At 35.5% G+C, this 17,198-nt stretch overlaps 1 protein-coding gene across 1 annotated transcript in view; it reads right to left on the bottom strand.

The window, feature by feature from the left end:
• The window catches only part of KCNN2 (potassium calcium-activated channel subfamily N member 2), a 75,690-nt gene that overhangs the window by 24,799 nt on the left and 33,693 nt on the right, over window positions 1-17,198 (bottom strand). Inside the window, exon 4 of the mRNA XM_051789379.1 lies at window positions 1,819-1,960. Within this exon, the coding sequence (XP_051645339.1) occupies window positions 1,819-1,960 (142 nt within the window). The remainder of the gene's footprint in view (window positions 1-1,818; window positions 1,961-17,198) is intronic.

Here is a 17,198-nt window from a genome sequence, read left to right as displayed (position 1 = left end):
AAATAATCTGAATCCAAGTAGTGCTATCATAACTGAAATGAAAAATCCATTTTATTATTTCAACTTCTGTGTCCTTCATTCACATGTGTATAGAATAAAATTTGCAAAAATATGTACTATGTTTTTCTAATTTTATTTTTACTTTGTTTTCATCATAATAAAATCATAAGCTGATCCACAGATATTTAAAACAACAGTCCAGCTGCTACTATCCATTTGCACTAGCAGAAATGCATTTGTGTGAAACCCATAGATGATTATTACCAATACTACTATTCTCATTGCACTTCTGCAGGGCTTTGAAAGATCCTAGATTTCTGTGTAATACTTGTTCATAATGAAATTCTGCAAAGTCTTGAATAATTTTAGTGGAAAAAAATGATCTTATACCTGTACTTTCAAGTATTTGCTTCTTAATTAACAGTGCCTGGGAAGAAGGAAAGCTTTATAACAGGGTTCTGTCCCCATTCTGCATGTCCCTGTGGCAATATACACTGCTTCTCCATATTTTTCCTAATGAACTTATGAGCACATTTTATTCTCTCTGGCATCAAAATCTAAGAAAGACAAGCAAAGCCAAATACCCCAGAAGATGGCAGATTTGAGCTCAGCCAACGGCCTTTACAAAAGCCTTCTGAGTCATTCTGCTTTCAGCCTGTACTTTCCAACTGCAGTGTAAACTGTATTTAAGGAGATATGCATCTGCCACCATTGGCAAAATTTACTGCAAGTCTTTCTCAATAAAGTCAAAGACCTGAAACCAATCACTTTGGTGTTTTTTTTTTTAAAAAGCATTTAAATAAAAATCTTTATAAACATTAAGAAAATGCATTTGTCTATTTTAGTCTCTGGACGTAAAATACACACTTACAGAAAAAATTTTACCAAAACGTCTGTTCAAAAGGGGCAATGATTTGATACCATCTGTGGTCAGCCATAATCCCAATACAAGTGTTTTAACAGAGGTAGATATTGGAACTGCATTAATTACAACAGACAAAATTCAGATGTAAGTATGTATCTTATTGTTATATACAGTGTTACATGACAATCATTCTGCCTCTCTCATTGACAGGGACATTTATACAGAAGTTGATATAAATAAAGGTGGCAGAGTCCTGAACTTGTTTACTTCTAATTTACTGCAGATATGTGTAAATTTCCCAGACATTGTAATACTTTGGCTTACTCCCTGCCTAACTTTGACCAAATAGAGTAATACCGAAAAATTAAACCTTGACATGAAATATTGAGTTTGCATGGTCTAACTGCTGAATGATATCAATGGTAGCAAAACCTCTTACGGTGCAAACTGCACAACTTAAATCCACTTACAGCAATGGAATGCTATGGATAGTATAAGACTTGTAAGAAATTGATTAGAAAACTATGCTCAAGCAAAAGGCTTTAGGAGTTTCACCACCATCATGTTTCTTTGTTTACAAATAACTTAATTTTAAGAAAGGAAAGTCAGAACTGAAGATTCATTATTAGTATTTGTTCAATTACACATGTCCAAAGATGATCAAGATGATATGATACCTTAACATTTAATGAAAGAATCTACTGCGATTTCTGAAGCTATGAATTAAGTCAGGGTGGAATTTGTTTCTCTGTATTTCATTATGCAGCTGTTAAATTTTACCTAAAGAAGAAGAAAACTCCATTCCATGACCAGGAATGAAAGACTATGGGAATGGTCTGAGTAAGTATTTATACTCTGCAAGACAGTAAATAAATGTTTCTTTTTGACTACAAAAAGTTGTGGGATTAATTGCAGCAAATGTAATCTCATATGCAATGAATAAATTCACTCACCATGATTCCAGTAAGTAAACAGACTCCTTTCCCACAGTATGTATTAGGTACCATATCCCCATATCCAATGGATAGAAAAGTTATTGAAATCAACCACATTGCCCCAAGGAAGTTGCTAGTAACATCCTGTTGATCGTGGTATCTGAAAAGAAGAAGAAAACAATTTCTTCATCGTGAAAACAATTATTAAACTTTCATGCTGCCAGAAAGAAATTGCATTAACTTGTCATCTGATCATTCTTGTATTATATCTCCTTCTTAAAAGCAGCTCTAAGGAATTAAATAAAACTCAAATGCAATTACATCAGCAGTAAAGAATCAGAAGTTATAAAAATAGAATCAGCAGTAGAGATACTTGTGATGGTTTATAATTCAGGATTTGGTTACTATCATTAAAAAAGCTGAAATCTAATTTTTTAATAGAATGCCTTCATTGGGAGTACAGGTCCTGCTAATACTCTTCAGTAGCATAAGACAACAGTCTACTACAGTAGCAGTCTGAGGCAATTATGAAAGTGAGAGAAGGCTATGAGCACAAGCAGACAGCAGTGCACATCTTCATCTCCTTGGCCTAAATGCAAGTCTATGATCAAAAATCTAATCATGAGGTATTACATAAATGCTGTCTTAGACAACCTATGGCCTACCCTTGCCATCTACATGTTCAAGATAAATAGAAAAATATGCTATCATATTTCTCATCATCAAAAGATCTTTACCTTAAATATAGCAAAGCCACCCTTTTGTGTTAGGTCAGCTATTAAGTGAAATTTCATTATGTGCCATTTGTTGTCTTGTTTTCTTTGAAGCGACAAATGAACATATTCCACTACAATATTGAAACTAAATTCAGATTAATAACCTTGTCTTCACATAACATACATACCTAATAGATTGTGAAGATATAAGGACACATTTTACGTCTAAAAACCTGTTGTCACCACTAACTCTGTGGAGGAAAAGTGCCTAACGGCCTAAGATAGGTGGAATTTTGCTCCCTGGACAGAGCAGCTTTCCCACAGAGAACCTCTGTGGCAGCCACTGCAGACTCAAGGTTGCAATCACCCCTGCAGCTGCTGAGAAGCCTCAGGTTAATTACATGCTGTTAGATTCCCCAAGGGTATTACTTTACCCAGTTCCTAAATCCATGTCTTACAGTGGGTCACAGAGGGTCATTAACAAATTAGTTCACAAATCTGTAAACAACCTGCTTTCCCCAACTTAAATAATTGCTTGTTTTCCTCCTTTCTGGACCACAGTCTCTGTGACGGAGCAAGAACGCAGAACGAGCACACAGGCTCTCTCAAGAAATTCCTTATTCTATCACTTGTAAGATATTCACTATAAATGTCTGCAAAACTCTGTCTTCAAAGTCCCACCTATGCCCTGATAATCACAAATCGTAAGAACTCTTCGACTACCATAGACCACAGCAATCACTCCAAACCAGTCTGTTCCATATTTCACATGGACTTTTATCTCTCTTGGTATCAGTGTTGTCTCTCACATACTTTATACAAGCTTCTGAAGATTTTTTGTTCTGCTTCAAACAAAACCTAGAACAATGTTGAAGAAGCCCACGTTTGGATTCCTAAAGATGACAGTGACACAAATAATGACAACCACAACAGCAACAAGACTAGTAAAAAAACTGACAGTAAACTTGATATAGCTTATGATCACAGCACTCTGCACAACAAAAAACAATCGGACATTGTTTTTTTTTTCCAGTGTGCATTCAATGTTATGGATTTTAGTCTCCACTTAACAAACTTAGCGAATAATGGCTGTGAAATATATGGATACAGGGAGAAAAACACAGTCATCTCATCCAGGAGGCAAGAAGAAAGCATATGTATCTAATCATGCTACTCCCTACAGAGCATTATGCAAGTGATATGACCCATAGGGTCTGGATGAGCTTCACAGAAGGGCACTAAAGCCACAAAACATTCTTCTAAGGCTAGCAACTCAGTTAAATAGTAGTAAATGCTCACATAAATATTTATAATACATTTATGTAATGCCTCTCTTTGGATTTTGAACCCAGCCATTTTCATACTTCTGATAAAAAACAGGTTTTTCTGTGATGATGAAAATGCAATGCAATGCTTTTGACTTTTTCTACATTTTGTCCAAATAGTTAACATCCTTACAAAATTTCAGCACTACACAGTGATAATTATGGACATCTTAATAAGACTGAAAACAGAACATTCAAAGACAGCTCACTGAGTTCCAGAAAAAAATACCAGTTTCACACAAAGAATGCCAAAACATCTCTCTTAAGCCTTGAACAATAAAGGGAAAAGATAATGGAGTCTTTATTCACTTATGATCCTTTACTCATTTCAGAAAACATACAAGCCAACATACACAAAGATTCTTCTTAAAAAGGTGACACAGGGTTAAATTTTAAAAGGCACATGAGAAGTTTTTCAAGTTTCATTGGAGACACAGAGACAATTAAGGTTTCCTAGATAAACTGCTTGTTAAAGCCATCTGCATCCATATTAGGTACCACACTTCAAAGACCTGTTCAAATGTTTTCATCTTGTTAGCTCAGGACTGCTGGATTTCCTACTCTGAATATTTCACCTGGTTGTGACTTTAAGGGTCTAGTTCAGCAATTAAATGTTGCATGCTTACTTTAAAAATCATCAGCAATACTTATGAATGACTTTGACTAAGAAACGAAGGGTACTTTGTGCCCTCCCTGTTGCCTCAACTGCTCAAGCATGACAAAGCATGTAAATTACCTAATTTGCCTAATTTAATCTTTCAACAAAATCTAAAAACTTTCTCTTGCACTGTACAGGGAAAGTTGGAGGGGTGTCTTCTCAAGTTAAAAATCCATAAGCAAAATAGAGACAATCTAAAAGGGTGTCACTCTCCTGAGAATCCCATAATTTCTTTGCCAGATTTACAGGAAGGTAGTTTACTTTTGTCTTGTATATTTTTCCAACTTCAGTCATGATTTTTGAATCTCTGTGATCAGAAATTCTGGTGCATGTTTACATCGTTCTGATTTTCATAAGATTACAACTGTGCCAGCATACATTTCCAAGTGCTCCGTCACTAGGCACTACTACCACTTGGGATTTAAGCCTGAATAAGCAAAGACAAGAGAGTTTTCTGCTGCCCTGTGTCCACAGTCAGGTAGAAAATGATTACATCTATATCAAAGCACGAAAAGCAATTTCTTCAGAAAGTATTAATTACAGCATCTTATTTGTACAGTCATGGAAATGGCTAAAAATTAAAACTGGAGGCATGTAAGTTTGTTTTGAGGAGGGGGAAAGAAATCAATCCACTGCCTTTAATTACTTGCTTTCAAAGTTATCCCATCACTAAAGACTGAACTTCTCAATTTATACAGGGAATAGTAAAATGGAGAGAGTAGAAGTTAAACTTTCCCATGTGTTTCTATAATTGCAGCTCTAATGTGTGGCACTGAAGTCACCAGAAGACCCGAGAAAAGTAATTCCTACCACTGTATCTTTCACTTCACTATTGAGACTATCCCCAGTAGAGTCAGTTGCAGTGGATGCTATCGTGAGGAGAAAAGGCATCCACACAAACAGCTGGAGCAGAGCTGTCTCACTCACTGCCAGTCATCATATGCCACTACATCTCCAAATTCCAGCTGGACTGTGAAAGGCAGCTTGGATGTAATACATTTCAGAATTCACCTGTAGTTTTCCTAAACTATCCATTCACTCTGTATCTGAGAGTTCTGAGATCTGACAGGAAAGCACTGTACTATGAACAGATTGGAAACCCAAGCTCAGGAAGCAAGGAAAAAGAAACAAAGATTTTCTTTCAGTGACAGAAAGCAAATCTGTCACTGAAATTGAAACAAATTCCAAAACAGAAGATTTGATAAAGATTTTTATTTTTATTAAGATTTGGATTTTTAAAACTAGAATCACTACAATTATATTGATTTAAATAGTTAAAGTCCACTATTCTTAGTCAATAAAAACTTGCACTAGAAATACAGTGAGTCACTTGAAGATAAGAGCTAGTTAAAATTGCAGCTATAGACACACAGCCTTACATGGCAGCAGAAATAAGGGTCATTTAGAAAATCGATATATTGCCCTAAAGCAGAAAAACCACTGGCTGAAGTGGTCACACAGGCATAAGAATTATTTATCACACTCCTTTTCTAATAAGAAATATACTAACTCAGGTGGTGTTGCAGCTGGACCACACTACTCACCAGGTAATCATCATCCTGTGAAACACCACTATCCAGTTCTCACCAACTAGCATATATAAGTCCTGACACTACTGTAATTTAAACCAAAAATAGCTGAATGACTATATTTGTGCAAAAATAGCATTGCTTGATTCCTTCTTATGCCAAATTGAGTGGGAGTTTTACAACTCATCTCAGAGAAACATAAATATATTCCTCATCTGACAATACTGCAGTGGCTTTGGTTGTCAAAGAAGTATTTCAGTTTCTGCAACAGACAGTACTCCTTTACTTCTGGTATCACTATTGGTATCACGATTTTCAGTACTGCTTCCCTTCCAGAACCATGTTTGTATGTGATGTTGTTTCATTTAATTTGGTAAACATCATCTTTTTAGCTGCACACAATCATCCCAACATTCACATCTTGACATCTAAAACACATTCATCTTAAAAAGTGATGAATAAGAATAAATCAAGTACAACATTAAGCTTGACCACTGATGCATCAATTCACACTTAGCAGCTTCATTTCAGTTTGTCTTGCCTCCATGGACAGCCTCTGATTACTTTCCATCTTTGTTTTTGCTTTCTTGAACAAGTCAAGGAAAGAACTAAAAAATATTTGAAAAGATGACCCTTTTTGTAGGAAAGAAAATGGCCTGCTTTTACCATAATAATTAAGAAATTCCTGGCCTGTACTGGAATGGCAATCCAGGCTGAATTTTGTTTTGTCAAACCTTAAAAACTTTTAGACTAGTAACAGTTGGAAACAGGCTCAGTCCATTACACCAGAAACTTGTGAAGATGCTGTTGAGACACTGATTGACCTAATCAGCTATTAGAGCTCCCCCACAATATCAGGCCATTCCATTACTAAGTGCCTCTTTAGTCTTAGTTATATGGCAGGAACTGGCAGCTTTTTAGCTGTTAATACAGTGATGATAACAGACAGGACTTTTTATTTCTTTTTACTTTCTCCTGTTTAAAACAAAAAAAAACAACAACAACAAAAAAAGAAAACCTCAGCAGCACTAGGAAAGAACAGTGGCACTGACTCCTAGTATGATGGCAGAATTTTTGCCTGCCTTGTCAGGTTTAGGATCAGAAGGGCAGCTTGAAGAAATGCACTCTTGTCCCAGTCTTTTTATGAAATATCTGTTGACGTCCCCCAAATATTTATGAACATGAGCAAAAATGTTCTTTTCACAAAAACTGCTTCATGAAAGTACAGAACGCCACAAAAAAATTACTGGATTTCAAACAGATCGACTCACATCAGTAGCAGTTGTGAACCCAACCAAAAGTAATGGATGAGAGTAAGCTCTCTGGATTGCTTCTACCATGGTCAAAAATCTTCATGATTTTTCTGCTACAAGTATTTGCTTGCTGTTTATAGAAAGCTAAAAAAACCCCAAGGAATATGAAGCATCATTACATTACTAGCATAAGTTACTATGTTAGTAAGATGGATGAAAAAATAATCTAAAAGAAAAGAGAACAGAGAAGAGAGAAATCACACAAAATCAGAAGGGTGAGATGGCATGTTTTAAGAAATTTTATCATTATTCTTGAATATAAATTGTAGTTTAAACATAAGGGGGAGGACAAAATTACTAAAACTCCTAGCTGCTGCCATACCCCCCTGTCAGTGCTTTGGGCAATGGGTAACCTACCAGTAGTGAAACAAGGAATTAACTGCCATCTTTTCAAAGGATGTCAAGCTATTCTTTGTCCTCAACTGGTGAGGGTCTTGCTTTGTCTTCCTGGTGTGTAGAGAGATGATGTTCTGCTAAATCCTTATATCTGTCTGCAGCCATAGTAGATGGAAAGATACCCCATCTTCCCAAAAGAAGCCATTCAGCTACAAGCACAAGGTTGCTGAAGTTTCTTAGAAGTACCTTATGTTCTTGGAGTTTTTTTAACTTGCATTCAGCAATAGTTTGAGTGCTAGGTAGAATCTTTGGAATCAATTCTATGAGTATTGGGAAATTTGGAAAGCTTTACATTTGTTACAGACAGCAATCCACTAAAAAGAATAAAGGCAAAGAAAGGAGAATTCAGTATCAATGTACAAAAAAGTAATCCTGTGAATAAAGTGATAACTACTGCTTCAGAAGGTCTTAGACTACATGAAAACATTAATACGTCTTATTGAAATTTTCACACAGTTGGTTTAAAGAGAATTTTTTCTTGCCTCAATTAAGAAATACAACCAGCACCCTCAACCCATCCCACCCTCTTTTGTATATATCCCCCAATACAGGCATATTCTTACTTCCTACTGTGTTCTTTTCATCAGTTGCAAGCTATTTTGTTTCTGCAGTGGCATAACTGAAGTAAAATTGACAACAGGGGGACTAGGAGTTCCGGTGTAGTGTTTTGGGGTTTTTTTGAGTTTGGTTTGGTTTGTTTTTTTGGTTTTTTTTGTTTGTTTGTTGTTTTGTTTTGGGGTTTTTTTGTCTGTTGGTTTTTTTTTTTATTTCCACAGATTATCTTTCAAAATGTTCCCATTTAGTATTTGCATGATTATCCATTTCAAAATTCTTACTTTGACTTTGTCTTTATCTCACATTTCAGATTTCAATAAAGCTTTTCTGGAATGAATATTGTTAATTATCTCAAGAAGCATCCTAATAAAATTGATAAGCTTATCAAACTCAAAAAAACATATAACGTTATTCTTCTACTCTTCAACATGTAGAAACATAATGAAATGTTTGTTTGGGAATTTAAACTTAACTATAACATATATTTACTTCCAACGTGCTTGTTGTGACTCAGTAGAATAATGAATAATGCTAAAGATCTCAGAAAGCTCTACAAAAAGTCCTAAACAATCCTTAACTCCTAGAAACCTGAATGAGCTTTGCCTGCAGCAAGTTTTTTTAAACATATAATTTGACTGTTTTGAAAACCAACCAGGTTCACTGTGCCTAAACGTGGCTTATTTTAATAAAATGTACACAAGAGAAATGGAACTGAAAGTAAGGCCAGTATGAATATCTTTGTGTCTCTCAGAGATGAAAACTATGACTAACAGTAGCAGCTGTCATGAAGGTTACATGACTGATTCTTCCCATTTCAAAAATCATATATTAATCACTCTTTGTGCAAAAATTTTGCTTAATTTTTAAGTATTTGGACAAAACCATTTTATTATATTCAGATCATCTTTCAGATAGATCTGTCTTCTTCAGGCTATACAGAAGGCTCAGGAATTCAGCTTTTCTCAGGTATTTACATTTGATAACATGCTGTCAACAATAAAAAGAGTTGTCATGTTTCAAGAGGTTGCCTTTGGATTTTAAAAGCTCACCTCTCTAGCCTTTTCCAACTCCTATATACATGTCCAGACTCCATGGTCACACAGCTCAATTCTTCATATAGCTCAAATGTTAAGAGGCAAACTCAGGCTCTAGTGGTTGTTGTTAGCTGCTGGATCAGGACTACCAATCAGCACCAAAACAGTATGGTCCGGAACAACTTTTATTCACAAACTTTGGCGCACATATTACAATGTGCTCCACAAATTCCATCATATGTGACTTCTTAGTCTTCACAAAAAAACCACACTAGTACCTTTTTCAATGCAAAGTGGAACTCTGCTCCAGGTTCATAGTGCCCACAGCACAAAATACATTATTGTCATACCATTTGGGGCCTCATTTTTTGGAAATGAAATATCACATTTTAATTTTTTATAGGTCTCTGACAGACTCCCTGCATGAAGTTAAGATCTTTGTTACAGCCTATCATTATTTTGGTGGTCTTCACCTTCCGCTCCATACTTCATGGTCTGATTAGCCTGCATGCTCAAAGCTCCAACTAAAAACAAATGAACTCAAAGTCCTTTATAATGACATGCAGGTTTAAAAATAAATCTCTTAAATTAGACATCCAAAAATTGCATAACACCAAAATTCTTCATTTTGCCAAATATAGCCACATGTCCTGAGGCAGCAAAATAGCCTCTTAAATGCCTCAGCATCCATATGTGAAGCAACAAGGAAAAATTTTTAGTGAACAAGCAATCGATCAGGCTTTCCACACGGCCCAGGATAAAGAGCTGTTGACACCCTTTTGTCTCTTTAGCAGCTTAATGAGAGAGCATTGACCATGGGGAGTAAACTTGCTTTAAGGTTCTTCTCAAGTGCAACAACATTTTCATCTCACTATTCCACCTGTTAGGATACAGGCTGTGAAAGTATCTCAAAATACATTTCTGAAGCTACTTGAACTCTAAATTAAATTCAAAATGGAGAGAGCATGACTCTAATTCAGTGGAGAGAGATACTATCTGAAGGGTTTAGGATAGGAGCTGGTAAAGGGAACTTGTCCTTGACAAACACTCTTTTGAGTAAACATTAACTCTGCTTTCAAAGCAAAATTCAACAAGTAATCCAGAAAGGATAGAGACTGCAAACACATTGACTATTAGAAATAAAATGAAATATCCAAGACCTGTTCTTTCTGTAGTTCTGTATATCATCTTTATCAAAAATGGTTCTGCAAAAGAAGTTACTATAAATACACATTTAATATACTATTAAAATAGATGAATATGAAAGAAGGAAACTGAAGTGACACAAGCAAGCTTGAGGGAAAACTATTTTTCAGCACCTTTTAGTCTTATTTAAGATATATAGGCGTGTGTATTTCCTTTCTGTAGCCACTATTTTTTACACAGGCTAATCTTTGAGATTTGTCAATACGATAAGAAGGAATTTTATTTTTAAGGTTTGCTTTAATTTTTCAAAGTATACAACAGCACTGGTTAAAGCTGTGTTATGATAGAAATATGAATCATTCAAAATCGAAGTGTTTCTTAATGAGGTCTACAGTGAATCATTCATTATATTTGCTAGCAAGTACTTCTATCCCCCCTAAAATTTTCACTTATCTTGCATTTTGCATTTTGCACATCTGGAGATACCCTGTTACTATTTTATACATAAACTTCCTATGGAAGGAGGAAAGATTTAGGGTTTGTTTTGGTTTGGGTTTGTTTTTTTTTTAATTGAAATCATCAGAATCAAATGATATTTAAATAATTTGCTAAAGAAAAACTTCAGAAATAGAAGTTTTAGAAATTAGAAATAGAATTAATCATTATACACTTCAAATGAAGCCCACCTTTTTTTTTTTTTTCTGTCATAAACCATCAGAATTAGGTAAAAGTTAGCCTTTTAGTGGGTGGACAAAAAAGGAGGAGGGGAAATTATACAGCAAAGATGATGCTGAATTCTTCAGGAAGACTTTCTGACAAACTGAGCACTCAAGTTATTTTTCTCTTATAGAACTAATTTCATTTATCATCACGCAAATTACTATTTTTAAATATCTTGGTTTTCTACAGCAGAAGCTGATGTATTGCCTTGTACAAAAAGGAACAAAGTACAAGTTCATGGCCATAAAGCCTCCTCTCTTTTTCTATTAGTCCAATTTTCATGAGGATATCAACAATTTTATCAACATAAGCATGTTCTCTAATGTAATGGACACTAGAAACAGATGGCAAAAATAAAATAAAATAAAAAAAAAAAATAAAAGCCCATGCCAATTTCCTTTCCCTTGGAAATAAAATAACAAAATACCAGATTAATCAAACCATAAATTCTGCATAAATTGGAGAATAAAGCTGGTTTATATAGCACAGCAGCTTATAAGAAAAGATTTTTTAAAATCTAGACAGAATTTACTAAGTTTGAATCAGAGCAGAAGCCTGTGGTCAGGTCAATCAAAAGATTTCATTGATTGCCTCAGATTTGGAGTAGCCTCACACCCCGTATCATGAACACTGCTGGAGTCATATGCTTAACTTAAATCAGCTAAAGTGAAGTTGTTCCTTGAATATATTTTAATTTCCTTTATTAAAGGGAAAGACTGTTTTTAGAATTTAACTTCTTTAAATCACACTGCTTGAAACTAGCTAGATTTTACCAAATATTTATAAAGATAATTCCAAACGCAAAGTCTGTGTACTTTTGAGAGTCAGTTGCAAGTTGTACCAAATCTCATTAACTGTTCATTAATGAAGTACTGGGCCCAGTTAGTACATTTAAAGTTATGAAACATAAAGTATAAAAAATAACTATATATTGCCATATGGCAAATGAAACAAGGAAAGCACTTGTAACACAAATATTTTCCACTTATTTTTTTACGTATGAAACTTCAGCATGAGGTTATCAATATTTAAGGGAAAAAACGGGTTCTCCCTTTTTCAATTTTCTTCTTTTCATCAAACCGATTAGAAGGTTAGGAAAATAGTTTGGGATAAATTATTGTGATTAATCTAGAGATGTTCATTTGCAGTGATTGAGAAAGGCTATCGATGTGGAAGACATTTTTGTGACTCTGTGTTGTCGTACATCTTACAGTGGAGTGTGTACACAGATCAACTATGGGATGGATTTCTGTCACAAGTTTCTCAAGCCAAATGCAAGATAATACCATTGTTTCAGAAAGGTTTTCAAAAATAGTACGCATGTCATGCTTAACTCTGGTGATTATAACAAAGGAATATCATTCTCATTTGCTTGACCTCTGCAGTGGCACATTTGAAGACAGATGTATTGCCCAGCTAAATGTACCCAAAAAGAAAATGCTTAAGAGACCTCCACCATAATATGTTAAATATGCTAAATGCAATTACAGTTTTCTTTACTCTGCTTTAGGTCTTGGCATGTTATCATCAAATTCTGTAATAATGTGAATGTGAGATTACATGAAGTCTGAACCTTGTACTTTCTTCCCAATTCTGTCATTAAAAAAATTTAAATCAAGGTTTATGATTTTGATAATTTTGCATTTTTAGTTTATTTGCTATTTGCTTTCAGAACAGAATAGTTTCAGTAGGGATCATTCTGATTATAATGACAAATATTTGCCAAACAAAAAGAAACTTGTAGTATTTTTTCTAAAGACCATGAACAGGAGAGGATACTTTCTACTGACTAATTCATTTTTACCAAAACCATTTTGTTGCCTAATATCTTAACCTTCAGTTAAAACTTTATGACTGCATTTCTATAGATTTCAATAAAGCACTGAAGAAAAAAATGAAATTCTGAAGGAGTCTGAGCAGAAGACATTTTCAGCAAGGAAGAGCAGTTACAAATTGTCACTCTATTTTGCAATGGAGGGGAGAAGTCTGGATAGTGTGGTAACTGAATTTACCTTTTGCACTACCTACACTTGAAATGTGTCTTGGAATTGATATGTTAAACATGTTGGAAAAATCCTTTAATAAACCAGAAATTATCTACTGCCTATTGTTTAGCCACTGGCAAAGTCCATGTGAATCTATGTGAGTTATCTATGTGACTTTCACACTTAAACTCAGTTCTTTGGTCAAGATTTAGACAGGCAAGCACATAATCAAGGGTCATGCTTAACTAAGGATGTGTAGAATGGGAACATTTGAATTTGGGCCTGCTGTCTGTAACTTGCTATGAAAACTAGATTTAATTTTAACTAATTGCTCTTTTTTCAGACTGTGGAATGGTTCATAAAGGCTGTCAACATAATTAGTACTGAACTGCAACAAGGAGTACAAACAGCAAGAAGAAATGTAAAACAAACTTGAAATCTAATTTACAGTGCTCTCTTGGCCCCAGAACTGAGATGAGTTCACAGATGTGATAAACACAGGGATGTATAATACACGTGAGCAGATCTAGTTCTAGGAAGAAGAATGCTGCCCTTATGGAGTATTAATCCTCCTCCTTTCACTTATTTGGCACAATAGGCTTTCTGCAGGACTTCACATTTACAACAGAAACTCAAACCAATTGAGGCATTTTTAAGAACTCCAAATGGGACTGGAGAGCTAGAACCAGGTACTTTTGAACTTTTCTGGTATCTTAACTGCTTCACCTGTTCTGCTTCATAAACAGTATCTGAAATTACAGTTTGAAAGCATCACAAAAGACACCAAAAAGGGTATATTTGTTTTGGGTATTTTCCCCCTCATTTTAAATGAGTAATGGAAACCAGCTTACAGGTCAAAGACATCTTATTCTATTAGCAAAAATCCATGACATTAAAGAATAAAGACGTCGGAGATCTCAGCAGAAAATGCTTGGTTTGGAAAACAAAGAATAAAACTAGACACTGAACTGAAGATGTTTGTCTCATTTTAGAGGAGTACAGGCCACTTAATACGTAAATTATATCTTTGCAGCTACAAAAGTTTCATTGTAAAAATTTATAAACAAGTATATGATATATATATATATGTGTGTACATATGCATACACTGAAAAGTTTTCCTCTATTTGTTTGACTACATTTGAGTGTTACCTCTTAGAGAACTCAAGAAATTATGTGACTAAAAGTAAAATTATCTTTCACCTTTAAAAGAAAAAAATCTTGGTTTTCTTTAGATTGCACCCTTTGAGTTTCAGAAACTCAGTCAGGAGTCCCCCAAAAGGAAAGAGGAGAAAGAATTCTAAGTATATGGGTTAAAAATCCCTGGATAATGAGATATACAGTCTTGGTTTTCCATGCCATCCAGCTTCAGTCAATTTCTCCTTTAGGTTCTGGAGTTATGACTGAAGAAGTAGGTGTGGAGCTGCGGTACAGCCACACAGACCTCTGCAGGGAATGGCTTATGTTTTTTGAATATCTTTCCCAAAAGCATATGAAAGAAAAATGTAAGCAAGCAGAAATAACAACATTTCCTCTATTTTCACACCTCTCACCTTGTTCCTCAAAGTGAGTGTAGCTAGATTGTATCTCTACCTGTACAATAATTTGAAACAATATAAAAGCATCAGCACTGTGAATAGAGTTTAATAACACTTTCTGCTCCCTAAGGTCAAGCCATTTTGTTATTCAGAACAGGGACATCACATCAAACAACAGCAGTAAACATAATTCTCTGCATGAAATAGACATAAATGACTTTGGTCAAGGTCACAAGAGATCTGTAGGACGGATTCTCTATTTCATGCTCTCTATTTCCAACAAACAGAACATCTTCTATATCACTAAATAATGCAATTTGTCACTAAAATTTGCATCGTTTAACGCTTTTATGACTTTATAAATTATTTGCATATATTTAGCATACTTTTGTTGGTACACTAAAACATTTGCTTCAGTGTTCTATACTATCAAGAATGCTACTGCCACTGACCTCAATAACAGCAAAGTGTTAGGGTTGCTCCTACTAAAACTGTGCTAACATTATTCTAGTCTAAATGTTTATTTTCCTTCAAAAAAAATGAAAATGAACTGATAGAAGGTGTAGTAGAGATTACTGTGTCTCCAGCACACACTAGAACACCAGAACACAGCATCTGCTTCTTGGCCTATTATCTGTGCTAGAACTCATTTTCTAAAAATCAAGTGATATCACACTCCTTGACATCAGAAATACAATCACCAAAGGACAACAGTGTCCTGCTGTGGTACACTGATTGCGTCAGCAGGTCTTCTGCCTCCCAGTACACAAAGAATGAGGAAGGCAACACCGATGTGATCTGCTTGCAAGGAGCAAATACCAGTCTTAAAGCAGCATTATCAAGAATTACCATGCATAACCTTTTTTAAATGCTTGCAGGCTTGGGAATTAACTAAATGTAACATATAATTTCCCTTTGAAAACCTTGGAAAAAAAGCAGCTGTGAAAGACTGCAATTTAACATCAAAGTTTAAACAGTCGGGCTTACATTTTAGAAGCTCATTAGTCTGAAGGTGTATGATGATTTTCTGAAAAGATGAATGACTAAAAACAGAGTTAAAAGGAAAAGATATTTGGGCATGAATACTTGATCTGAAATCTCTGTTCAATTTCAGGCAATGTCACATCTCTAATTTCAGACTGTGAGAAGCTTTGCCAGTTACATCCATTGCATTCTTTATGAAATAATAAGAGGTCACCTTTAACCTAAGGAATGAGAACATTCACTATCTTCTTTCTGAAATGTAGTGGAAAGATAAACTGTTTTTATCAGAAGGCTATTACTTAATATAAATAATTTGCAAAGTTGTTTCCCACATGTACTATTGCATGCCCAAAAACATGTAGTCCAGCCCCTGGACCGATACTAAGGTCAGAAAGAAAAACATTCCAGACAATTCTCAGGTCAGGCCAATTAAACTAGAGTGTCTACAAACTGGTAAATTTAGGTTATTCAATAACAACAAAGAACATAGTGACTGAAGGACACAGGAAAAAAATTAATGTCATCCCTCTACCCACCAAAAGTAAGACTGAAGCTTGATGGTGCACTTTCCAAACAGCACCTGCACCAGAGTAAACTCAACAGTCTCCTATCCCACTGCAAGCCCAGCAGTTGGTGTACCAATGTATTACAAACCCATGTTTAAGTTTCTCCCTCAGATGTACTAGAGCCAACTACTGAATTCAAAACAAAGCTGATGATCCTTCTGACATGACTGATTATTAACCAAAATACCTTCCATGCTCTGCCATACTTTTTGCCAGAGCTAACCAAGGGAGTAGCATCTTCCCTTTAGAATTCATGTCCTTTCATGGCCAGTCTTCGTGAACGAAGATTTGGGAAAGGTCATTACCCTTCAAGCCTGTGCAGTGGATTTTTTAGGTGAGACACAGTGTGCGCTGACCTGAGCCCACCCTTTAATCCTGAGGTTCATCTGCCGGGGCTGAGCGAGCTTGGACGGTGGCAGCGAGGTCCTCAGGACGTAGGTTTGTTTAGAGTGACCTTCTCTTAGATGGATGGCCTTACAGGGCTGATGAGCTCCATCTGCCCAGGGAAGTCCCCTGACTGGGAATTGAACCCGGGCCGCAGTGGTGAGAGCGCCACATCCTAACCACTAGACCACCAGGGGGCCCTAGAATTCATGTCCTATATCTATCCTATACCTACGAGAGAGGCAACAGCAGTAGAAAACAAGCCAGAAAAGGAAAACATGCTCAGTCAAAATCCTCTTCTCTCCTCAATCAGCATTAAGTTGCAATGAGACTAAGATATTGTTTCTTCCTTCTTCAAAAAAATTCATCTGTTAAATATTTTTACAGCAGCTAAGGCAACAATGTACTTTGACTATTTGATGTTTCATTTCATTTAAAAAACATCCAGATCACATGGGACAGCTAAAAGAAAGGAAACTATGGGCAGAAAAGCATTACTGGCTCATAGCTCTTTCTGCAAGCAAAGACAAAGCACTCCTGTTAGGTCTCT

The sequence above is a fragment of the Manacus candei genome, unplaced genomic scaffold (assembly GCF_025592945.1).
Source record: "Manacus candei isolate 608988 ecotype Guabito, Panama unplaced genomic scaffold, ASM2559294v1 h1tg000027l, whole genome shotgun sequence".
NCBI classification, from domain to species: Eukaryota; Metazoa; Chordata; class Aves; order Passeriformes; family Pipridae; genus Manacus; species Manacus candei.
Note: the sequence above shows the minus strand (reverse complement) of the source record. Positions and strands in the feature narration are given on the sequence as shown.